Here is a 26,619-nt window from a genome sequence, read left to right on the forward strand (position 1 = left end):
TGAATTTATTCACAATCCCTTCTTTTATTATTTTTTAAAAGAAGCATGCAAGGGAAAACACTGTAGATGAGTTGAGTTGTTCATCTCAAGGATGAGCAGTTTGGCATTGTGTCATTTACCATAGACACACTCACTTATTGAACTCAGTGAAGTGTCCCATAAGACAACTACACTGTCCTGGCTTTCCTAATAAAAACAAGTAAACATTATAAGTAGGCCTTTGCCACAAACTTAAATTCAACAAATACATTTCCTGTTACTTTTTCACAGGTGCAAAATGGATACTTTTATAAACTAAAAACCGTTTCCGAAACATTTTTGGATTTCTCTAGAACAAATAAACCGTGCGTCAAAAACATCCTTATTTGGGTGCAAAAAAAAAAAAAAAAAAAAAGGCATCTTGTTTTAGACATAAAGCAAGATTTAAAAGTGTGTCATTTAATAATAAATGCACCCCACTGTGATACACCTTAAAAAATGTTTTAATAAAAAGGTTATATGCATTCATCCCCACAAAAACTACTACATCTATTTGCTTAAAAAACCATGATTGTATTACAAAACCCTTAAAAACAAATTCTCATGTTTTTATGACTATCTGTAAACATGTCTACAAAGGGCTCATCAAATACTTGTTCAAGTACTGGAGTATCATTATGACCATGAGGAATGCTTTGGAAAGTGCAATATACATATACAACAGCCCTGACAGTTGGTTCCACCCTTCGCACAATGTACATTGTTCAAACTGTAAAATGAAGGGACATGCCAACGAGTGCCAAATCTTGTTCAGTCTTAGTGCACTTAATCTTCACCGTGAAGTCAGCTGTCAGCATGGCGAACTCAACTGTGAACGGTGGGAGCGCTGGACATGTGAACTGGATACGCCAGCCGTACGTCCAGAGCCTGGTTGTGCTGTGCCAAAGAGGTGTGATGGTAGTGCATAACTAGATCCTTCAAAGACTTGTGGAGATCGAATGGCTCAACGAATCCATAGCCGCGCTCTGTATGGCGAATCACACAGTGCCTCACCTGGTTGCCAACCCTGTGGTTAAAGATATTAAGAGCAGGGTTAGCGACAAGCAGTTTCCAAGAATCGGGATCCACCAGGAAACAAAGTTTCATCTAGGAGCTAGATTTATAAAAGTTTCTAAGTTTTGTGTTATTGAACCTTTGAAAGATGACTTAATACCCCTACTTTCTTGTATGTACTCTATTGTACTATAAATAAAGGCAATGAACCATGAATATTGTGGTGTTATTTGACCTTTTGGATTACTAAAGAGTAGGGGTGTAACAGTACACGTATTCGTACCGAACCATTTCGGTACAGGGCTTTCGGTATGGTGCACATGTGTACAGAATGCATTACACTGTTTCCCGGTGAATTACGACAACGGACAAAGACAAGTTGATAAGATGAAAGAAATGACACCGAATACAGCGTTGTAGCCTAACCACCAATAATCGCAATAAGCTCTGCGTTTTGTTACTTTTGATAAGAAACGAAGTGGCATCCTTCAAATTCTGTTCACGAAATCACGAAATTCAAACAGAAAATGCCGTTTTGACACACTTTGATGTGGTGTGACAGATCACTGTATAGGCGCCTCAGTTCAACCAGCAGCACGAGCGCGGAACGCAATCATCTCTTCCTCTTTAATAGTAGTTACAGAATAATTTAAGACTTTTTAAGGCCGCGGGTCCTTAAAAAGTCTTAAATATATTTTTTCCCAATAAAAGGCCTTAAAAAGTCTTAAAATGTATTAAATTCAGATTCGATAGGTCTTAAATATTTTTCGCCGCATTACTGCAAAAATTTCTCCAGTCTGACGGACCCAATGACTGATCATTGGACAGAAGATTTTTTTTTTTTCGTGGTAGTTATTGCGTTACATCAGGGGTTCTCAACCTTTTGCCAGCTGGGCGCCCCCAAAGCTGGTTCATTGCAGTTGGGGCCCCAGTGAGTATTATTATTATTATTATTATTATTATTATGAGTAGTAGTAGGCCTATCATCATTACTAGGCTATTGCTATATAATTATATGAGGTTACATGCTTTATTGTTGTTATTATTATTATTATCATCAGTAGGCCTATTATCATTACTAGGCTATTGCTATAATTGGGAATTGGCACCAGACCTCTGATATTAATTTATGCTTTATTATTGTTATTATTACTAGGCCGAATAGTAGGCATCATCTGCATTTTTTACAGAAGCTTGCAGGTAAAGGAAAGCTTTAACTGTAGCCTATATTCTGACTAGTTTATTCGTTCATATATATATATATATATATATATATATATATATATATATATATATATATATAAAAATAAAAATAAATACGACCTCACGTTTTATACCTTTGCAGCCTCTGAAACTTCCGTCCGTCATAAAAATTAATTCGGATGGTTTGATTTTCTGCATTTTTCGCATCCGTAGCAAATATTTTGAGGGGTGTTTTTGACAATTGAGAGCCACCAAAAGACGAATATGAAAAAACGAATACAACAGTTTTGGACTCTTCGGGAGAAATCAAACAAATGAGCGCCGTTTTCTAAAGTCTATGAGCGCAGCACACACAAATAAACTAAATTGACATACTGCAGTTAAATTTCAAAATGTGGTGTTTTTATATTTATAACATTTGAACACAGTTAAGCAACATACATCAAACGACCTGACGACCAAGAGAGCTGACAATTGACCATCACTTAATTTACCATCACCTCGCGATTGAAAATGTGACACTGATATGACAGTTCAACAAACAAGTTAATAATATTAAGTCACTTACATTTTAGACTAAATAATGACTGTTTTGGTCTATTTTAGCAGCGAAAATAGATCCGATGAATCTAAACAAAGATCACAACATAGCGCATCTCACAGTAACACTCAATCGTGTTTTGAATGATTCAGTGTTTTGAACAAATCGTTTGAGTCAAAGATTCAATGACCCATTCACAAACATCTGTCTCATTCTTGATGAATCGGCCGTTTGAACGAATCGTGAATGAACGACTCAATGACTCGCTTAATAAAACCACTTATCACCTGCATTTGCGCTCACTATCGACAAACCAATCAAATTTGTTCAAAACTTTTTTTTTTTTAAATCAGTCCAAACACATTTTAATTTTATTCAGGAGTTATGTATATACAAAACTATAACTTTTTATGACAGTAGTTTAGTCATAAAAAAAATTTGCAATTTTTTTTTTTTCAGGTTTTTTTTCCTCCTATCCTGTAGCCTACTCGTGCCCCCCCGGGAAAGTGTCCGCGCCCCCCCAGGAGTGCGCGCCCCACCGGTTGAGAACCACTGCGTTACATCATCAGAGAGAATAGAGGCAGCAGGTAGCCGTAATGGGTAAGTGCAAATTAATAATAAATGGCTCGGGAAAGATGAATTCTCGTGGTGGTTGAGGCTGGTGCTGGGAAATGTGTACGAGGCAAACTGTGCCTGCACTGTTTTAAACTGGGTACAATGGGCATCAAAGCGGTAGAATCCCACATGCAGAGCGGGAAGCATAGGGAGTATGCGAGTGCCCGTGAGAAGCCGAGTGCAATTGAAGGTTTCTGTTCCACCCTTACCACTAGCAAAGATGTCACCACAGATGTTGGGAATCCACAGCCTACAACGCCATCATCTGACCTCCGTACAGTTTTTGGCTCAACGCCAACACTGCGAGCTGAGGTGATTTGGGTGCTGAGAACGGTAACGAGCCATCACTCATTCAGGTCAAGTGACGGGATTGAGGAGGTCTTCAAAGCTATGTTTCCGGACTCGGGGCTTGTTCGGACATTTATGTGTGGAAAAGATAAAAGCAGATATATAGCTAAGTTTGGACTGGCGCCATATATAAAAAAAGAACTTATAGCCGAGGTCAACAGATGTGGTGCTTTTGTGATCATGTTTGACAAGACCCTGAACCAGACAACTAAAAGCAAGCAACTGGACCTTCATGTGCGGTATTGGTTGAATGAACGTGTTCAGTCAAGGTTCTTTGGATCTCAGTTTATGGGCCATGCAACTGCACAAGATCTACTTCAGCATTTTAAAGTAAGTTTTCTTTTAATCAGTGTATTTATTAATTGACCTATTAGAGTGTATCATGTAGAAAATGTAGGCTAACGTAAGGCCACAGTATGACTGTTTTTTTTTTTTACAACTTTAGGTTAACAAGTATATAGCTGAATTGTAATTTCTATAATAAATAAGTTATATATAATTGTATATAGTCTATAATTGTGTATATTTTAGTTAAGTATATAGCTTTACTATATATTTAAATGCTGTACAAAATTTTCGACACTGTTACTTAACCATCTTAAGTGTAGTCTACATGATTTCTGTCTCCATGGATGGACCCAGTGTCAACTAGAAGTTTTTTTAAATGCTCCAGCAGGAACATGCAGAGGCGTTTGGAGGTGCCCAGCTGACTGTGGTCGGGAGCTGTGGGCTCCACACACTCCATAATGCCATCAAAAGTGATTTCAGTGTCTGGCAAATGGAAAAGGTGCTCAGGGCACTACATACAATCTTCCATAATAGCCCTGCTAGAAGAGGATTTCTGCACTTTGACCAAAACATCTGTGTTTCCCGTGCCATTCTGTGGGCATCGATGGATAGAAAACCTACCAGTCATCGATAGGGCTATTGCAATATGGCCAATGATCGTGATGTACATAGATGCAGTGACACAGAAAAGGCTTCCAAATTCAAGAACATCATCCTATGACTCCCTTGCAGAGGCACGGAATGATCTGTTCATAATGGCCAAGTTTCACTTCTTCATGGCTATCTCTAGGACCTTCTCCACCTTTCTGACTAAATATCAGACGGATGAGTCTGTGATGCCATTCATTAGCAAAGACCTGGTCATGAAGTAGTATATGATGTTTCCATTTGAATTCAATAACATTAAGACTTATTTACATTGTACTGTATATGTGTACTATATATGTCATGTATATGTTCAAGGAAGAAATCCTTAATGACATAACTGCACTGCAGATGGTCAGACTGGACACGACTGACAAGAAAGCAAGAAAACAACTAAAGAATGTAGACATCGGCTTAGGAGCAGAAGCAGTCATAAAGGTATTCTGGCAAATATCAAACAACGATTAGGGTACAGGAATTTGCATAAAACATTTAGTCAGTCTCACTGTTCTCAATTTTTCCTGTTAGGAACTCCAGAGTAGTTGCAGAGTAGGTGAGCTCAGTGAGTTGGAGTTTAGAAGGGACTGCATGGCCTGTTTGACTAACATCATCCAGAAAACTCAAGATAAGAGCCCATTGAAGTACACTGTTGTGAGGCAGATGGTATGTTTGGACCCACAAAACATGTTCTCAGTCCCTAACTTGTGCCAGGAAAGAATGAAGCGACTTGTTCATAGGTTTCTTTCTACAAGACCTCCAGCTGCCAGGAGGCATCTCTGCTGGTATTTAAGTTTTCAGAGATCTAGCAGAATGTACATGGTCACATTTACCTGATATGTGACTATGTCTCTGTCTGTGGAGGGGTTTTTAAAAGTTCATCTGACAAAGGAGATCCTGGCAGCCGCAGCTTCTGCAAGATCTCAGTATAGGCTACACCTGGACCAGGAAAAGAGAAAGCAGGAGAGCAATGCCCAAAGAGAAAAGAGAAAAGCTGCAGAGGACCACCTTAAGCAGCTCAAAAAGAGGAATATGGTAGTAGCTGAGGTGGCAAACAGCCTTGAAAAAGAAGCAGACAAACTGGCAGAGCAAGCTGAGAGTAAATCAGGTACACTCATGGCCCAGCTAATCACCAAGTCTAATATTCTGAGGAAGCAATACAAAGAAAAGGTCGCAGAACTAAAAGAGGTTGAGACCGAGTTAGGAAATAAATACGTAGAACTCAGGCATATGCCATAATATCATATGGTGTAATATCCAGTTAACCATTTTCTTTATCCTCTCTACCTTCTCAATGAAAATGTCTATTCCACATTTCTCATTTCAAATGAAAATTGTTCATTCACATTGTTATGAGTCAAATATTTGTATAAGGTAGACATATAATAGAAATACAAGCCAGAACAGAAATCAACCTGTTATTCTCAGCTGGTCAATGATAGTAATTAATGTAATACAGTGGCTTCTTTGCAGTTTAACAGCTGTTTAAATTGTTGTATTTTGTTTTCAGTAATTATTTTTCTATTCATTTTCTCATTCAAAAGAACAGTATTTCTCTAGCTATTTGGCAGCTGTTAATTTTGATTTCTTGGATATGAAAGCTCACTGTATATTCTAATAATAAATAGCATTTGTGACAGTAATGATATTTTGTGATGACTTTTTGTGTTTTATATATTCACAGTACATATATATATATATATATATAATGTGTGTGTGTGTTTCCATCGCAGGTTTGGTCTTAAATTTCATGTAAGGTGGTATTAAAAAGGTCTTAAAAAGTCTTAAATGTAACTTGTTCATATCTGTAGACACCCTGAATAAACGTGAATGAACACCTGAAGGTATGTTGAAAGATACAACTTACTGAAATGTTAATATCTTGAGTAATCGCTCAATCAGTGTTTAACCGGCGGAAAGACATCAATAAAACACTGTCACATAGCATTTACCTCAGAAAAGCCATTCAGTGTCCACAGCTTAGTTCGCCAGAGAAATTAACTCTTTCGCTTAATAGATGCACTGTATTCGCCTATATATTCATTATATTTTACTTAACCTGTTAGTGATGTCTTGATTATTTAATGTATGTTTAAATGAATCTGTCGTGAAAATGACAGCCACTGTGTAGAAATTATTATATTTCAACAACAAATTGGAGTAAAATATAATTTTATAATTAGATTTAGAAGCTAATGCAAAAACTGCCTTACGTGCAGCTAACATGTTTGCACACAATTTGTTATTTGAGTGTTGATTTTTATATTTAAAAAATAAATAGCGATTAAATTTAGGCTAATAGTTTGTTCAATGTTCAAGTAAGGGCTCCCTATTGCATTAGCTGAGATATATTTTTTAATCCTTAAGAAACTTTTAGTTAAAATTTAATTTAATATATTTAAAGACAGAGACACAATTTGTTCAGTAAACCAGTTTATTAAAAAAAAAAAAAAAAAATTATGTTTAGTTTTCTCCCCACCTGCTGTACTGAACCCGTACCAAACTGTGACTTCAAAACCGAGGTACGTACCGAACCGTGAGTTTTGTGTACCGTTACACCCCTACTAAAGAGTCATTAGACTAGTTTTGCAATGCTTAACTGTCTCATGACTTGAGAACATGAAAGTGTTAAGATGTTTGTTTGATGTTTTAATAGCATCTCTGATTAAAATGTCTACAAAAAGAAACTAAAATTCATTCATTCGAAAACTAAAAGGGATAGTTCACCCACAAATGAAATTGTCTGTCATCATTTACTCCCCCCGTATGTCATTCCAAAACTGTATGACTTTAGCCGCTTTTCCACTGTCAGGCCGTCATTCTGCGCTGGTCACTGCATGCATTCTACCAGCACGGTTCAGCACGGTTAGCCAACAGTTTGTAATCGTGCCATGTCAAACCAAGCACAAGTGGAAATACAACTGTAACCGTTCCCTACCGTTCTTAGAACCATTCGGCCCAATGGTGGAAAAGTAGCTTTCTTCTGTGGGACATGAAAGAGGGTTTTGGTTTTATTTTTTGTCCATATGTTTTAAGTCAGTGGTCACCAAAATGATTTGGTTCCACAGATGTTTGGAATACCATGAGGGAGAGTAAATGATAACAGAAATTTAATTTGTGGGTGAACTATCCCTTTTAGTTTTTGAATGATATAATTTTTAAGATTGATTCATTTTCATGAATCAGTTCATTTAAGTAAATCAATTCAACAATCTAATTTCAGACTTCATAAAAAATGCAAACTGTGATTTGTCATTTTACTCCTGTCTAAATGGGCAGTTCATGGCCAGAAAAAGATGTGGAGCAGACTTTATGGAAATAGCAAAATGTCTCCCTATAAGAGACCATAGCCTCTGAAGATGATAGACTCATATGAAGTTACGGAACATTTCTATTTTGTGCTAATTAACAAACAAATAGGACAATGCACTGATTGATGACTTACACTACAGAGCAGGCGTAACAATCCTTCGTGCTGCTGTTGCGGATGAGAAAAGCTCCAGATGGTTTTCCATGGAGAAGCTCCTCTGCCTGACTTCGACCAAGATCGCCCACAAACCAACTCTCTTCCTCTAGGAGCTCCACACTCTTCTCTTGCTGCTCTTTTATCTCATATTGAGACCTGAGAAAATAATCACTCATTGATAAGCAAAAGGCTTGTACCTTTGTCTCCTACAGACCTTACAGACATCTTGCATCACACAAAGCAGCCCGACATTGTTAATAAAAATTGGAAATTAAACTGCTTCAAAAGGTATCAATATATTGAGGGGCTTGAAGAAGTAACACAGAAGATTTTTTTTATCAAATCAGTGGTGACAGGTAGATTATTTAGAAATACAATACAACACAAATAAATATATTTTAATTGAATCTGAAACTCCATTAGAAGTCCATTCACCCAAAACTTTGACACTTCAGGAAGTACAGTTTAGCTTCTGTTTACCATATTTGATGTATGTGTTAATCAATGTTTATATTTAAATAAAAGCCTAAATTACATCCATTCATTCATGTCTCTTTAAAAGATTTGGATTAAACCACTCAATTCATATGGATCTCTTCATGAACTTTTTAAGGTATCAATTATGTGGTTGAATGAACTTGAAGCAACAGAAATCTCTCACGTTTCATTAAAAATTTGTGTTTTGTGTAACAAGAATGACATTTTTAGATGTAGTCAAATGAAAATGTATCAATTCGTCTTTTTTTTGGGCTCTGCACAACATTTATATTAAAATTAAAACAAGAAAAAAAATGTGTGAAATTCCTTAAAAATAAAGTTTAAATCATTTTATTACTATTATTTTTATTATTACTTTGAAAAGTACATTTTTCTTTATATTTGTAATATATTTCTGTCACAATTTCATCAACCCAAACTTTTATTTTAACAGGTTGTCGTGAGTTTCTGTGTGTATATGACAATGGTTTTTCTCAAATGGAATGGTGAAATGCTGATGAAGTGACTCTCAAAGCAGCTCTGGAGAACGAAACCGCACCATTTATTCACAAAGAGACATAAGGCATCTTTACACAGAAAAAGCGGCACAGAAACCAACTCTGAAGCGGCATAAAATCACAAAAATGTGTATTTACACGGAGGAATTAAAATTGCAGGAAACAATGCTTTGGACATGACTATTTTAAAACTACAGTTTTAACAAAATGAATTTAAAAATAATGAAATAATAAACAATGAAATAAAACTCTAAATAAATATAAAAAAACCCCGAAATTTTAAATTAATTTCCTCTGCGTGCTATAGCTATCTCATGCTTTGATGTTTGTCATAATTCTGTGGTAGCCTACTGATATTTCTTAATAAAAATCGTTACAGTTGGAACAAATGCTACAAAGAAATTATTCATTATTACACCGGGTAGATCACCACAGGTTTAAAAGAGGTCGAACATTTTTTTATTTTTTTATTTTTTTTCCAAAGAGCCTGAAACAACAAATGATGCTAGCATTTGCGTGTGTCAGACAGTACAGCAGATGTCACCAGACCATTGTGTGTGGGTGAAATATCGTCCTCAAGGAGATGATTTTTGGAATTTAATATAACAATGCACAATCACAGTGACACCGATTGTGTTAAGCATTTACCGTATCTGAGAGAAATGTAGCAGCGCGTTGATCTGACAGTCTCTTCATAGGATGATTAGAAACGGCGAAAGCCAATTGATGACACGACGATTCTCTACTGTTATTTTGGTGGTTTGTTTCACAATGTGAGTACAGGACTCTTTTACTTCACTGCCCCTTGTTAGTAGACATTTTTTTAATTTGCCCTATATGTTTCGTCTCCTGCTTCTTGAATCTCGCGCCGCCTGAGCTGACTGGAATGCTTTTGGTTGTCATGACAATGACGTAGTTTAGGGCGGCTATATTTCGCGTTCATTTACACTGAACCAGAACAGTATCAGAGTCGCCTTTGATACTAGGGGCTGAGGTGGGTCAGACCCAGCGTATTTTAGGTCTGCTTTTATGTGGCATTGCGTCTTTACACTGAAATCTGAGCAGACACAGACCCGCTTTAGAGCAGCCTTAAATCGTCTGTGTAAAGATGCCTATAAAGAACATGCTGACTTCATATCTACAGGGTTCCTACACATTTTCCATTTCAAAATTCCATACTTTTCCATACTCAAATTTCCATACCTCCTTCCAAACAATTTCTGCCATTGGTAAGCCTCGGTCTCCTTTTCTATGTTTAAATTAGTGTTTGATTGTTGTTTTGTATTTAGTATTCACATCTAGGCCCTTCTCTTCTTAAAACCAAGTACCTACCTGTGTGACTTTTGTTGGGGATTAATCTACAATTACTAATATATTCTCTGTTTAACAGGGTGGCGTAGTGACTTTATTTGTTTCCCTTTCTGACCATACCACTCGCTACATAGGCGTAAATATTTAATTTGTCTATTAATTTGGTACATTTACTTTATAGACATCCTGCTGTGATTTATCCTGTCTGGTCAGTGTTTGCTCTGTTGTCGGTATTGGTTGTTGGTATCGAAGCATTTCTATAGGGTAGCCTACGAGTAACCTACACAAGCACAGTATGACAGTTTCCCTAATATTTTAGAAATTCATAATTTTATAAACATATCTGCAAAGTCAAGAGAGGTGAAAAAGGTGACGTGTAGGAACTAAATAGTTGTAGAGGGGTCTGGGGGCAGATTTTTGTTATTTTAACATGTAAACGAAGCATTCTGGTGCACTCTGACAAGAACATAAATGGAAAAAACAACATTTGCTTCAAGTAAAAAAAATAATTAAAAAAAAATATTGGCACTACACTCTTCGGATCTAAACGATTCACATAAATGACGTATTTTGATTCAAAACGGCTAATTTCGCCAAAAAGTGACTAGTTTGCAGGTATGATAAATTAGAAAACTGAATAAAGCCAATAGTCTGAAAACACAAATATTTTTCCATACTCTGATTTCTTTTTTCCATACTTTTCCAGACATGGAAATTACTCAAATCAAATTCCATACTTCCAAACTGCGTAGGAACCCTGTATCTAAATAGCAGTCTTTTTGCGCTTTAATATTCACAGACAGTCCATATGGCAATCTAGTTTATTCCACAGTCCTACTTTTATTTCCACAACATTCCACAATATACCATAAATGTATGACTGGATTCCGTGATTCTGTCTATGCTTTCTGCATCACAGAAATCATAGGGCCCTACGTAACTTCTGTGTACAGATGATGCTTCAAATTATACTTTTCTAAGTGAGCCGACTTAATGCCTTTGCCTGATGGGTAGCGAATAGACCAAAAATCCTCCAGATCTCCCATAAAAAGAAGCCAATGAGCAATACCTAAGGAACAGAATATCATCAAGACTTGGAGATGGGCTCTTTTGACTCAATAAGCAGGCAACTAGCAACCATCCAGAACTCCCTATCAGCTGCACAGGAATGTACTAACAACAAATGAGAACACCCTACAACAAGTAAGACATATAGATCATATGAGCACTCACTCTGTCAGATGACTGTGAATTGTGTCTGGGAAATCCTTGCAAAAGTTCTCTTGAGAATAACACTGTTCTTTTGAGATCTCTGTCATACTGACAGGCTCTACAGCTTTTCTCCTTTGGATTTCCTGTAAAGCACCAGGGAAATTCTTAGAAAAGCAATATACAGTATTTGATATACATTCCTTAATATTTTTCAAACGCTATTACGTCAGCACATATTTGATCCTTTTCCAAAGCTTACCTGTAATAATGTAGTGCAAGCATGATATAGCTGGTCATACTCTGCCGTCTTCTGAAACAGCCTTAAACATTCTTGAAGTTTCTCTCTGGTTGCACTCAAAAACTCTTCCTTCACAGGTAGATCCTGAAAATGCAATAGCTTAAAGGGTTAGTTCACCCAAAAATGAAATTTGTCATTAAGTACTCACCCTCTTGTCGTTCCACACCCGTAAGACCTTTGTTCATCTTCAGAACCACTGTAGTCACGTTGACTATTTTAACCATTTTTTCAACTACCTTTCTGGATGTCAAAAGGTGCAATGACGTTGCTGCCTATGTGTGGATCAGATACCCTCAGATTTCATCAAAAATACCTTAATTTGTGTTCCGAAGATGAACGAAGGTCTTACGGGTGTGGAACGACATGAGGGTGAGTGCTTAATGACAGAAATTTTATTTTTGGGTGAACTAACCTTTTAATGACTAAGACTGCATTCACTTGTTGATAAAAATACATAAACAAAAGCTTCCTTTCAACTAAGATCATCTTCACAATGAAATTCACTGAAAAGATACAGACCGTGTTACAGTGGGACACGGGATAAGCCAATGTGACATCCAGGGAAGTGTTGTACTGGACTAAGCTCCTATGCCTGTAGTAAGATATCAGATCTGGCATTGAGCTGAAGGTCAGAGGCTCAGAAAATCCAAATTTTCCATCTCGATGATGGATCCTGATGAGTTTGTTGGTGCCATTATTCCTGTGGGGATTTCAATAAGCACTTTCACACATACAGCCTTTTCTGTTAATTCAGTGGTACAATGTATTTCTCCATGTAGATGTCATATGAAAAGAGACCATTGTCGAAATGCTGTCAAATCAAATCTGGCAATTTGCTTGCCTGCTTAAGATGTTGTTATATTGCTGAAAAAATTGTAACAATGCTATTTGTGAACAAAGCCATATTAACTTTTCATTTCAACACATTCATGGTTAGGATGTTCTGATGTAAAAAGAGTTTGAGCCAAATTTCTGACTGACACAATGTCTGCAGGCTGTGTGGTTGTAAGCCTGTGACACGGGAGTTAACTATCTATGTTCTAGAAAAGATGCAGTCAAATTAGGGTACGTTTACACGACACCATTTTCAACTAAAAATGGAAAACTTTTTATGCATTTACTAGGAATAGGCATTTTTCAAAAATATTGTATCCGAATATTTGGGCTCATAAAAAAAACTAATATTCGAATATTTGTTTATTTAAATGACGTTTAACGGGAAAGATATTATTTTTAATCATCAAGTTTTTGTCACCATTTCTGAACAAGCTTACGATTAAGCAATATACACAACAAGCTTACGTTATATAGATTGAGGTTTTCTTTCAGCAGAAAACATTAAACAATATGTGTATACAAAAAATGTAAAGAACAAAAACATTTAAGCTCAAGCAGAGCGAACGGGGAAAAAACATTAATGAAGCAGACTGCGCCAAGTATCATACAGAACGTACAAAAAGCCAGAGAACTGGCATATGGTTATCGTGTTTATATTGTTTCACATGTTCATGTTGAGAAAAACAATAATATCCACATGTTCGGGTGAAAGTTAACTCCACAGTTTGATAACAATAGGTAAGGCCGGCTGCAGAGAAAAAGCGCTCCCCTATCACAGTTGCAGGGACACAAATATAACAGAGACAAAATTAAAGGAAGCATATGTGTCGAGAATCATTTTGCTATCTGATAAGGTATCTTCTCAGCTTACTCAGGTACAGCTGCACTTCATGTGATTTCTCATTTTGGTGGTGATATTATCAGTTTCATTAATTCATTTGATCAAAAGTAATTCCATTTTGTAAGATCATTTAGTAAGATAATTTTGATCTAAGTAATTCCAAAGTTCACGAGGCAGACAACATTCTGTGATCAAATATAATCAACTTGTTAACACACTACACAGCGCCACCCAGTGCATTTAGTTAGAACTGTGAGTTTTGTGCTTGGGATTTATTATTGATTCACTGCATTTACGGCCAGCAAACAAAGCAATATAGTAAAATTTGAATAGTATTTTTATTTTTCAAATAATAATTACAGATTGAATATTCAAATATTCGACTATTCGTGCACACCCCTAACATTTACATGACAACAGCGTTTCGGGGGCCTGAAAAGGCAAACTTTTAAAAAACAGGTTTCAAAGTGTACGTTTTTGAAAACGATACCATTATCATCTCCATGTAAACGACAAAAACGCAAATTTGTGAAAACGGTGGCATGTTCAGTCTATAGATGCGTAGTGTTACAAACTGACATCACAAACTACTGGCCTGGCAGCATAATACAGCGTCTTAAGTCGTTATTTTGACAATGTAGTCGTCTGTACGCTAAAAACGCAAAGGAAAAACTTTTGCGTTTTTAGTACATTGTTGTTGAGTTAACACCCTTAAACAGATGCTAAAAGTACTAGCAAATCACATCACAGAGTTTTAATGACACTAATGTGTGAACTAATGCACTAGTGTGATATTGGTAGCAATATAGACAAAAGACATGTGTGAAAGTTCATGTGTGAAAGTTGCTAATGATTAGTTGTCCACTGTCGGTACCTCACATATCTGCTGTGTTTTCACTAAAACAGGAATCTTAAAACATGCAATTCTTACCTAACAGTTAATGTATATTCTCCCTGCACCCTGCAGGAGGCATTTCGGACCAAGAAAGCACCATCAGGCATGCCGTGGAGTATTTCATTCACCTCCTCCCTAATGTAAGTGGTATAAATTCAATAATAAGCAAGCAAACTGATAAAGACAAAAAAACTAAGACTTATTCTGACAAAAAAGTTCACCAAATAAAATAAAAAACAATCTCACCTTGATATGTCAGCCCAGTACCACCCGGCCTCCTGTAATGAATTGTTGGGCTCCATTTCTCTTAGGAGATGATCGTCGCCACTAATGACTGATTAAAGGAACATAATGAAACATAATGTGAGACAACTGTTTATTGAACAGTTCAGCAACTGTTACACTTTTTCTGGAAAACCTCTAGCCCTAATCTACTATTTTACTTATTTTATTTGAAAAATATACAGATCTTTAAATAGATTTTTGTATTATGTATTTATCAATAATATCTATGACTGCCATGATACAAAAATATATATATTTTAATATATTTTAAAATATATTACAATATAAATTAATGTAATAAATATGATATCAAATATACTAAATTACATCTAATAATTATATTGGAAAATAATCATTACATTGGAATATTTAATCTATTTTACACAGAAAACATAACATTTTCGTCTTTGTTTCATTTTGTCAATGTCAGTTTACATTACATATACATCGTTTTAATACAAACACGAGTGACAAATTGGACAGAAACTACAGAGTACAATCCAAGCAATATAAAAGCAGTATATGAGGGTTCTCGCCTAATCTTATTAACCTATCAGTAATAATGTTATCTAGACACAGTATGTTTCTATAAAGACGCCTGTCTAGAACTATGTGCAGACTGCCTGAAGTGACAGCTGTGGACAGAACAGCGCTCGGGATTTCCCTAGTATTCCCGCCTGCGAATTCACGAATCCTACTATGGAAAAGGTGAAGGTCTGTGAATATTTACTACATAACGTGACGTCCATCAGCGGGTCTCTACTATTGGCTTAAATTAAGACTTTGCAAGACTCATGCAGAGCGGCTCTGGACTCATGAATACTAATCAAGTTAAGTGATTGGACGCTCAAGGACTGTTACCAAGCAACGTCATCATTGCCTATTTAATATTCATAAGCTAACGCTTCACCATAGTAGGATTGGTATTTCGTGGCCCGATATTCCTGCACTGCTGACCTCAATGAACTCAGTGATGACATGTTGAGACATGCAGAACTCAACGAATGAAAAGCCCAAGTTTGGGCTAACTCACTTTTATATAATATGAACTAACTTTCACAAATGTTACTTTCATAAATACTGCTGTATTATTGTTCCCAAGATTAACGCTTGACACTTAGAATTGTGTTTGAACGAGAACAAAGACAGGGTGATTTAAACAGAATAAACACCAAATATAAAAAGATGACAAGGAAAAAATAAAGAAATAAAGTTACGTACCAGTGCCAGCTGCGCTGACTCGACTCATTTCGATGTAGGAAAACGGTTCTTCAGACGACGACATCCTTTTATCAACAATGGATCGTGTTGCAGAAGTGAATTAAGCGTTGTAAATACTGTAAATCGTTACGTCAAATAATTGTAAACGATTGTCTAATTGTTATATCGAAGATAACGAAGAAAACAACAGCAAAACAATGTTAAAAATCCGTAAAAGACCGTTTTTCTCTTATAGTCCAAGAATCCAGTTGTAATAATTTGGAAGCCAGTCATTCAAAATAAAACTTAGCAATAAAGCTTATGAAAATGTACCAGAATAACATACAAGTTCGGCACGTTCATAACGCTGTATATTGATCTGACGTTAAATATCCAAACGAACAGTGTCTTGAGTCAATCAAACTCTTATAAGGTTTGGGGACGATATAAGTGTCTGTCTGAGGACGATACCATCGATCTGCATAGGGAAAACTTTATACAGGATGTCCTTGTGTTGTTGTTATTATTATTTTGTTTTTGTTATACATTGCCATTGCTTTTATCAAAATATTGAAAATACATTTTAGAAATTCTGTATTAATTGTATGCTCTTATTTTAAGCCACTGTTGTGTTAATGTTATCACCCCTTTCCCCGCAACTATGTTACGGTCCGTTTTTGTCCTGCATATATTAGCCTACATGGTGCCAATAGATACTTTTCTTTATCAACTACTTTAAAGTCCAAATTCTGAGTTTTCTGCACACAGTAATTTATATTTTGAAACTGAATGAAACTGTCTAAATGAATAAAGAAAAATGTCATGACGTTTTTTAACTTTTAAATATTTGAAAGGTCTGCACATAGGGGGAGTTCCTTCAGTGAAGGGAACATTGTGTACTGTTGGCATTGTCTGCCTACTGACATGAGAAAGAAAGTTTCACTCTTAAATAGTGTTCAAACACTAGTTCGGTTGAGCCTGCAAAGCAGCATAGGTACTTTTCAGATACATGAAGACATGTGAATTGTTTTTATAATATCTCGAGGAAGTCGATGAACAGCACAGAACAGCACAGAAAGACATTTTTAAGTGCAATTAATTTAACAATAAAATAAGTCTAATAAGACAATATACCTAACATTAAATTGTATAACATATGTTGATATTGTAATAAATAATTTCACATGAAATCTCCGAAATAACAGTTAATCACGTTCAGTATTTTAACGCTATAAAACAAAATATTAATCACAAAAATTAACGCGTTTTTGACAGCCCTAGGACTCATGAAAAACAGTCTATAGTCTAGAATTCACACTTCTTGTCTGAATTCGTCTGACTGTAGTGTTATGTGTTTTAATATCAATTTACATAACGTTTTAATAGGCTATGTAATACATTATAGGCTTATGAGGCACTGCTTCAGCAAGTGTTATAGACCTGATTTGATCTGGAAAGGACTTAGAAGTTGCCAGTTTTCTGTTCTTTTAGCCCTTTGCAAGTATTACAAAAATGACAATAAAAATATTTATAAATAATAAACCAAATTTGTTAATTTCGAGATCTGTGTCTATTCTGCATACCTGCAATAATCTCTGGGCATAAATACTGCACATAATTGGCATCTTTATCATTCAGACCACACCAATATTGTTTCAACCTGTTGTTTTAATTTAGCCTACAGTTAATTAATCACAAACAAAAGCTGACCCGCTCTATAGAGTCAAGACATTTTGTTATTGCTGGAATGTTATTGCTCATAATCTCTCATGTTCAATAATGTGGCAATTCATGGCAATAAAAATCTTTACATATTGAGATGTCAGATTATAATTGATTTTTATAATGTTAGAATAATATGTTCTGTAATCTTTTACATACTTATTTTCTGTACACTGACAACACCATTTCCAAACACGTCACTTAGTCAATACATTATCTTTCTATTTCATGTCCTTTTTAAATAGTCAGATCTCTTGGTGTCTAATACAAACAATCCACTTAAAATAGAACAAAATATAATTTGCTTTTGGCTAGATCACATTGCACTTTTCCATAAGCACAAGTGATACAGTGTCTATTTCAGGTTGTTTATGTTAGGACAACTATGCCAAGATCAGGATGTGCGTATACAGAGCCATGGCCATTGTGTTTCCGGCATCACAACTTCATTCTGTCTCTGTTAGCAAACAAAGATTAGAGAATATGAATCATTATATGTGCTATGACTTCCTTTGCAGTGTATTTGGTTGTAAGAACCAACCTCAGATAATGTGTTGCAAGTTGTAGTTTTCTTTGCTGTAATAGTTGATTAACAATATCTGTTGACCAAAACAATACTTTTGAATTTGTATATTTTACATGTTTCAGCTGTTTCATTAAAGTGCCCCTATTGCGCTATTTTAAAGACTCTTAATTTTATTTTGGAGGTCTCCTACAATAGGTCAAAAAACATATAATTTTCTCATAATATACAGGTGCTGGTCATATAATTAGAATATCATCAAAAAGTTGATTTATTTCACTAATTCCATTCAAAAAGTAAAACTTGTATATTATATTCATTCATTACACACAGACTGATATATTTCAAATGTTTATTTCTTTTAATTTTGATGATTATAACTGACAACTAAGGAAAATCCCAAATTCAGTATCTCAGAAAATTAGAATATTACTTAAGACCAATACAAAGAAAGGATTTTTAGAAATCTTGGCCAACTGAAAAGTATGAACATGAAAAGTATGAGCATGTACAGCACTCAATACTTAGTTGGGGCTCCTTTTGCCTGAATTACTGCAGCAATGCGGCGTGGCATGGAGTCGATCAGTCTGTGGCACTGCTCAGGTGTTATAAGAGCCCAGGTTGCTCTGATAGTGGCCTTCAGCTCTTCTGCATTGTTGGGTCTGGCATATTGCATCTTCCTCTTCACAATACCCCATAGATTTTCTATGGGGTTAAGGTCAGGCGAGTTTGCTAGCCAATTAAGAACAGGGATACCATGGTCCTTAAACCAGGTACTGGTAGCTTTGGCACTGTGTGCAGGTGCCAAGTCCTGTTGGAAAATGAAATCTGCATCTCCATAAAGTTGGTCAGCAGCAGGAAGCATGAAGAGCTCTAAAACTTCCTGGTATACGGCTGCGTTGACCTTGGACCTCAGAAAACACAGTGGACCAACACCAGCCGATGACATGGCACCCCAAACCATCACTGACTGTGGAAACTTTACACTGGACCTCAAGCAACGTGGATTGTGTGCCTCTCCTCTCTTCCTCCAGACTCTGGGACCCTGATTTCCAAAGGAAATGCAAAATTTACTTTCATCAGAGAACATAACTTTGGACCACTCAGCAGCAGTCCAGTCCTTTTTGTCTTTAGCCCAGGCGAGACGCTTCTGACGCTGTCTGTTGTTCAAGAGTGGCTTGACACAAGGAATGCGACAGCTGAAACCCATGTCTTGCATACGTCTGTGCGTAGTGGTTCTTGAAGCACTGACTCCAGCTGCAGTCCACTCTTTGTGAATCTCCCCCACATTTTTGAATGAGTTTTGTTTCACAATCCTTTCCAGGGTGCGGTTATTCCTATTGCTTGTACACTTTTTTCTACCACATCTTTTCCTTCCCTTCGCCTCTCTATTAATGTGCTTGGACACAGAGCTCTGTGAACAGCCAGCCTCTTTTGCAATGACCTTTTGTGTCTTGCCCTCCTTGTGCAAGGTGTCAATGGTCATCTTTTGGACAACTGTCAAGTCAGCAGTCTTCCCCATGATTGTGTAGCCTACAGAACTAGACTGAGAGACCATTTAAAGGCCTTTGCAGGTGTTATAAGTTAATTAGCTGATTAGAGTGTGGCACCAGGTGTCTTCAATATTGAACCTTTTCACAATATTCTAATTTTCTGAGATACTCAATTTGGGATTTTCCTTAGTTGTCAGTTATAATCAAATTAAAAGAAATGAACATTTGAAATATATCAGTCTGTGTGTAATGAATGAATATAATATACAACTTTCACTTTTTGAATGGAATTAGTGAAATAAATCAACTTTTTGATGATATTCTAATTATATGACCAGCACCTGTATATTGCCGTTTCACCTCGTTTCTCACAGTGTCTGTAACGGTTCGATAAAGGATTCAGTTTCTCTAAACTCCTCCTTTCCAAGAGCCTACTTTGCTCTGACTGGTCAGACTGCCCAGTCTTTTGTGATTGGTCTACCGCTACAGTGCATGTCGTAAATGAAGCGCCTGTTACCATATCTGAATTTCAGCTCTTCCTCGGTGCTTCATACACAAACAGTAACGATGGTGTCCATTTTTCCATATCAATTCCAGTGCGAGTCCTCATCCTTTGATTCAACGTGGATTCACAGTGCAGAAAACAGCATCTTCTCAACATGACAACATGAACCAAACTCTTCAAGTCTCAGCTACAACTACAGTGTTTGAGGGCGGGTCAGAGTAGACGTCATTTGTGGGCAGGCAGTAAAGACCATAGGCTGGCATTAGGCAAATTTGTTAAATTGTTACATAGGTATGTAACAGGAAGTGAGACTGGAATCACTGACGACTCATTTCGGCAGTTCAGAATCGATTCTTTCTTTTAGGAGACAATAACTTTATTTGTCATGCATTTTGATCTTTCAAACTTTGCAGGCCTCTTACATTGACAAACAGCTATATTACACACTGCATGAAAGGTAATATTCAAAAAAGCATAATGGGGCATTTCATTAATTATTTTGTGTTTCATAATTATTTTACTGTGTGAATTTTACTGCAAAGTCACTAAAAAATAAAATTTCATCATAACGTCAATAAACAACAGGTTTTCACTGTGACAAAACCAATGGGAATGTCTGCACTACTGGGTCATGTATACTATTTTCTGAGAATGATCTGAGCTGATTAAATTCATGCAATCATTCTTGTTTTTGTTTCTTTCTTTTTTTAGCAAAACTTTCCTATTCTCTGGCTCTGAGCATTTTAAAACTTCATTCTCTGGAATGTAATTTCTCTGATGTTCAGAGGAAGCAATGTTTCACTCACAAAAGAAAGATCAAGCATTATCAAAACCAACTCTGCAAGTTTTTATGATTGAGCACAACTGCAGTAAATCTATAATGTCACCATAACTGTTATGTTTGATCTGGGTTTGAGTTGTGTTCTTCTTTGGGTTTGTACTATTTCCAGTTCTGTTTCCATGTTTACAGGACAATGATGTACTAAAAATGAAAAAAGTTTTAGAGTACAGACGACAACGTTCTCAAAATGATCCCCATTCACAAGGATCCACAAAAACAACTAAAAATGCTATATTATTCTGCCAGGCCAGTAGTTGGCAATGTCACTTTGTAAAGAAACACACTGTGTCTATAGACTGAATACGTAATAATACAAATTCACGTTTTTGTAGTTTAGACAATAACGTTATCGCTTTCAAAAACTTGCACTTTGAAAGTGAGTTTTTTAAAAGTTTGCATTTTCAGGCCCCTAAAATGCTGTTGTCATTAAAATGAATGACCAAAACACATAAAAAGTTTTCCGTTTTTAGTTGTCGTGTAAACGGCTCCTTAGTTCACATTTCCTTTGTCCCTGTTCATCAGTTGCCATGTTCCAGTTGTTCTTTGCCCATTATCCTTGATATTTGCTGGTTGTTCTGTTCATGTTTTGAGAAGTTCTGGAGATACCTGTGTATTTTGATTTTGTTTAATTTTGATTAATAAAGACTGCTGTACAAATCCTGCTATTTCATCATTTGCCTCAACCAGTGCTCTGACAATAACTGTATTGAAAATTGTAATACTTCATTTTAAGAATTTACAGAGAAACAATACAGTTTTTATACTTGTTAACTGCTTAAAAGGAACACGCCACTATTTTTTCAAAATAGGCTCATTTTCCAACTCCCCTAGAGTTAAACAGTTGAGTTTTACCGTTTTCGAATCCATTCAGCCGATCTCCGGGTCTGGCGGTAGCACTTTTAGCTGCATCTTAGCATAGATCATTGAATCTAATTAGACCGTTAGCATCTCGCTCAAAAATGACCAAAGAGTTTCGATATATTTCCTATTTAAAACGTACTCGGTTACGAACGTAACCTCGGTTCCCTGAGATACGGAACAAGTACTGCGTGTGAGGAAAAACTCCTTTTTTCCTCGGTACTGAAGCCTTTTTCAAGAATGCAGTGTAACTGCACGGCCATTGCGAGCATTTCGCCATAGGATTTCAGGTCAATCGAGTCGTGCAGCCCCATGGCACGGCAACTAACGCAGTACTCGTTCCGTATCTCAGGGAACCAAGGTTATGTTCGTAACTGAGTATGTTCCCTTTTGATACTTCACTCATACTGCGTGTGGGGAACAAATTCAACCACGCCGTGCCATCTGAGGGAACGACTGAACCTATCTTGGACACCAGAGGGGTCCAGAGGATAAGTAAGGAGGCTGAAGCCGTTGAGCCCTTTATGTTACACATGCTAATGAGGGAGCTAGCCCCCTCCAATAAATGGTATGATGACGGGGCTCATCAGAGGCCGGCGTATCATACTGAGAGGACCCGAACGTGTAACGTCGGTACGTCCAGGTTATAAAATCTGACAAAAGTGGACGGCGAGGATCAGCTGGCCGCCTCACAGATGTCCTTGATAGAGACACAACTAGACCAGGCCCACGAGGAGGCCATACCTCTAGTGGAGTGGGCTCTTACTCCTATGGGGCAATCGAGGCCCATAGATGAGTAGCATAGAGCAATAGCGTTGACTATCCAACGCGAGAGTCGTTGCTTTGTGACCGGAAACCCTTTGGTGCGGCCGCCAAAGCAGACGAAGAGCTGGTCAGACTGCCAAAACGGCTGTGACCGCTCGATGTAGGTCCTCAATGCCCTAACTGGGCAGAGTAAATCCAACTCTTGCTCATCTGCCGAGGGAGGTAGCACCGACAGGGAGATGACCTGTGCTCTGAACGGAGTTGAGAGCACTTTAGGGATGTAGCCATGCCTGGGTTTCAGAACGACCTTCGAGTCGTTAGGCCCAAATTCAAGGCATGCAGGGCTCACAGAGAGGGCCTGCAGGTCGCCTACGCGCTTAACCGATGCTAGTGCAAGTAGCAGAGTGGTTTTAAGCGACAGGGGCCGAAGGTCAGCTGACCGCAGCGGCTCAAAGGGGGCCCCCTTGAGCGCTCTGAGGACTGTGGAAAGGTGCCAAGTGGGAACAGTGAGAGGATGGGAGGGATTCAACCGCCTAGAACCTCTTAAGAAACGCACAACGAGGCTGTTTCGACCCACTGACTGGCCAGCAATAGGTGCGTGGAACGCAGCTATCGCTGTTACGTACACCTTGAGCGTGGAAGGGGTGAGGCCCTTATCCAGACGCTCCTGGAGAAATGACAATATCGGAGATATGTCACACTCAACAGGGTCTTCATTTCGAGCTGCACAACAGTCGACGAAGACTGACCATTTCCGGGCGTAGAGGGGTCTAGTAGATGGAGCTCTTGCCTGAGAAATGGTATTCAGTACGTCCCCTGGGAGGTTTACAGGCTCCCATCGAGGGACCACAGGTGCAGAGCCCAGATCTCTGGATTGGCCATGGGGCTTTCGTTGAGAGCCTGAACAGCTCCGAGGACCAAAGTTGGCTCCTCCAGAGTGGGGCCACCAAGAGGACTCTGTGTTTGTTTTCCCTGATTCATCTGATGACCTGCGGGATCAGAGCGATCAGGGGAAAAGCATAAAGAAGGAGGCTAGCGCATCTGTGTCCTTCGAAAAGAAGACTGGGCAATTAGAGTTGTCTTCTGAGGCGAAGAGGTCGACCTCTGCCCTCCCGAAGATCTCCCAGATTTCGAGAATCATCTGGGGATGGAGCATCCACTCGTTCGATGTCCCCTCGAACGAGGGGACATTGCTCCGAGATAGCATATCTGCTCCCAGATTCAATTTGCCTGGTATGTGTGACGCTCTGAGCGATCGCAGCCTGGGCAGTGCCCATTCCAAGAAGCGCTTTGCCAGTGCACAGAGGCGACTGGATGAAAGGCCACCTTGGTGATTTATGTAGGATACCACTGTCATGCTGTCCGATCGAACGTGGTGTCCTCTCAGGACCGTCTGAAAGGAGTGAAGGGCGCGACTTACTGCTAGCATTTCTAGGCAGTTGATATGTAGATGGCTCTCCCCGTTTGACCACGAGCCAGATGCGTCCAAACTCCAGTTGGACGCATTTGTCGAGACCACCATCCTTCTGAAAGGTGTAACGTTCAGCCCAGAAGGATGAATTTACATAAATTAAAATGGGGTCAGATTAAACTGTGTGAGCTTTTGGAGTGTTTTAAAAGATGAGTCAACAACAGAAATAAAGTGAATAAATAATATGTATTTACAATAATCACAAGGAACTTAAAACAACACAATAAAACCAGGAAAACTTAGTCTGTTAGAAGCATAAAGTCTAAAACACCATACCCTAAAACAGTCCAAGTATCCTAGTGTGCTGATAAGTCCCAATGTGCAAGTGAGAAATGTCCACCGGTGTATATACAAATGTCCAAGTTTGCAGTACTTTCTGGAAAGGTAAGTCCAATGGCCGTGAACCAATGGCCGTGCAGTTACACTGCGTTAATGAAAAAGGCTTCAGTATCGAGGAAAAAAGGAGTTTTTCCCCACACGCAGTATGAGTGAAGTATCGAAAGGGAACTTGACTTTTCTGTAGTTACATCGTGTACTAAGACCGACGGAAAATGAAAAGTTGCGATTTTCTAGGCCGATATGGCTAGGAACGATACTCTCATTCCAGCCTAAAAATCAAGGATATTTGCTGCCGTACCATGGGTGCAGCAGGCGCAATGATATTACGCAGTGCCTAAAAATACTCTCCAGCTAGGTAACTTCCAACGAATCTGCTCTCCTCCTCCCTTCTGCCCCAGTCTGTTCAGCCACACTTTCTTGCCTTTCACATTCCAAAAGCTCATTTTCAGTGTATTCCGGGTTCAAATAGATGCGGTTCAGGATCTGCACCAAAGTAAATATCTTTTGAATCGCAGAAAATCGCAACTTTTCATTGTCCATTGGTCTTAGTACACGATGTATCTACAGAAGAGTCAAGTTTTAAATAGGAAAAATATTGAAACTCTTTGGTCATTTTTGAGCGAGTTGCTAATGGTCTAATCAGATTCAATGATCTATGCTCAGCTGCAGCTAAAAGTGCTACCGCCAGACCCGGAGATCGGCTGAATGGATTTGAAAACGGTAAAACTCAACTGTTTAACTCTAGGGGAGTTGGAAAATGAGCCTATTTTCAAAAATAGTGGCATGTTCCTTTAAGCTGCTAGAAAGGTTGTTTTGGAAAATACATCACAAGGCTCTATCACAAACTCACAGTTAAAAGATGACATGGTTTAACTGAGTTATTTTACAAGATCATTGGAGAGTTGCCAGGACTCTGCTTTATCAATTAATTAGTTAAGTGTCATGTTTCAATGATGTTTGGTCTTTTGGTTTAACATTTAATATTTGATATGCTGATGTGCAAATGGAGATGAGCTGCAATTATTATGCTGAACAAATTAGCAAATGAGCATCAATATGTAATTCCTTAAAATACATATTGACTCATTGATAGAATTACGTATACTTGTTCTGCCAACAATCCAAGCTCGCAACAAATACACAAAACTAAGAAATTACTTTTTTGAACATCTGCTCCAAAAAGCACGCTGCATCCTGTGTTGGGATGTGCATTTGTAGTGAGTTTGATAAAGTAATGTCTCTAGCACAGGTCATAGTCTGCGAATGAGAACATGCTATGCCAGTACAAACAATTCAGGGGAAAAAAACTGTACTGGGGCTTTGTTTGTGGTTTATTTTGATGTAAGTTGAGGTCCTTTGTTAGGAAAGCATGTTACTTCTCTCTACTGATAATTGCTCAAGGATCCTAAACCTAAAATACACCATGGGCTTCTTACGCTTTAGACACACTTTATTTTAGCAACATTATTTCTGTTTTTAAAACACTTTTGTAGTCATGGATGATGAGTTTAAGGGTGTACTCACACTAGGCACGGTTGCCTTGAACCGAGCCCGAGCGCGATTTTCCCCACTCCCCCGCTGGCCTGCACTCACATTGCCCTTCCCGGCCGGAGCACGCTTACGTCATATACGATGCAACTTTTTGAATGGAAGAAAACAGGAAGAAATGCACTTTCGCTAAGATATTACCTAACATACATCATTTATGCCGTGCAGCGATTTTCTCTTGCACGTATCAGAGGATTATTACAAAGGCAGCTGACGTTAATGGAAGAATTTGCAGCTTTACTCACAAAATACAATTCCTGTTCATCAATAAGGTGAGAATCAGACCGTTATAAACCCAAATACACTCAAATTAATTGAATTGATAAATGTATTATCAGAGTAGTAATAAAGATGTTTGCCATCGTAACGATGACAGTAGTGCACACAAAAGTAGTAGGCTATCTGCTCCGTGCTCTAGCACGGTTGGCGCTCACACTGCATGCGAACCGAGCTCTGGCCCACCTCTTCCAAGCGGGCCAGGGCCGACAGCGCCAGGGCACGGAACGGAGCGATCACACTTGTCAAAGGAACCGGGCTATGGGGGT

At 37.9% G+C, this 26,619-nt stretch overlaps 1 protein-coding gene across 2 annotated transcripts; it reads right to left on the reverse strand.

The window, feature by feature from the left end:
- Positions 1–26,117, reverse strand: pik3r3a (phosphoinositide-3-kinase, regulatory subunit 3a (gamma)). Of its 2 annotated transcripts, none has more exons than XM_051870603.1 (8): positions 26,051–26,117; positions 14,771–14,858; positions 14,561–14,659; positions 12,471–12,651; positions 11,913–12,035; positions 11,675–11,796; positions 8,115–8,291; positions 1–1,045 (listed from the first exon to the last, which is right to left on the reverse strand). In XM_051870603.1, exons 2-8 carry the CDS (start codon positions 14,824–14,826, stop codon positions 844–846), a joined length of 960 nt encoding a protein of 319 aa, XP_051726563.1. In that variant the 5' UTR covers positions 14,827–14,858; positions 26,051–26,117; the 3' UTR covers positions 1–843. The 2 variants fall into 2 exon arrangements, with proteins under 2 accessions (XP_051726563.1, XP_051726554.1); XM_051870594.1 differs by lacking the exon at positions 26,051–26,117 and adding an exon at positions 16,031–16,418.
- Positions 26,118–26,619: the final 502 nt, after the last annotated feature.

The sequence above is a fragment of the Ctenopharyngodon idella genome, chromosome 2, assembly GCF_019924925.1.
Source record: "Ctenopharyngodon idella isolate HZGC_01 chromosome 2, HZGC01, whole genome shotgun sequence".
NCBI lineage: Eukaryota > Metazoa > Chordata > Actinopteri > Cypriniformes > Xenocyprididae > Ctenopharyngodon > Ctenopharyngodon idella.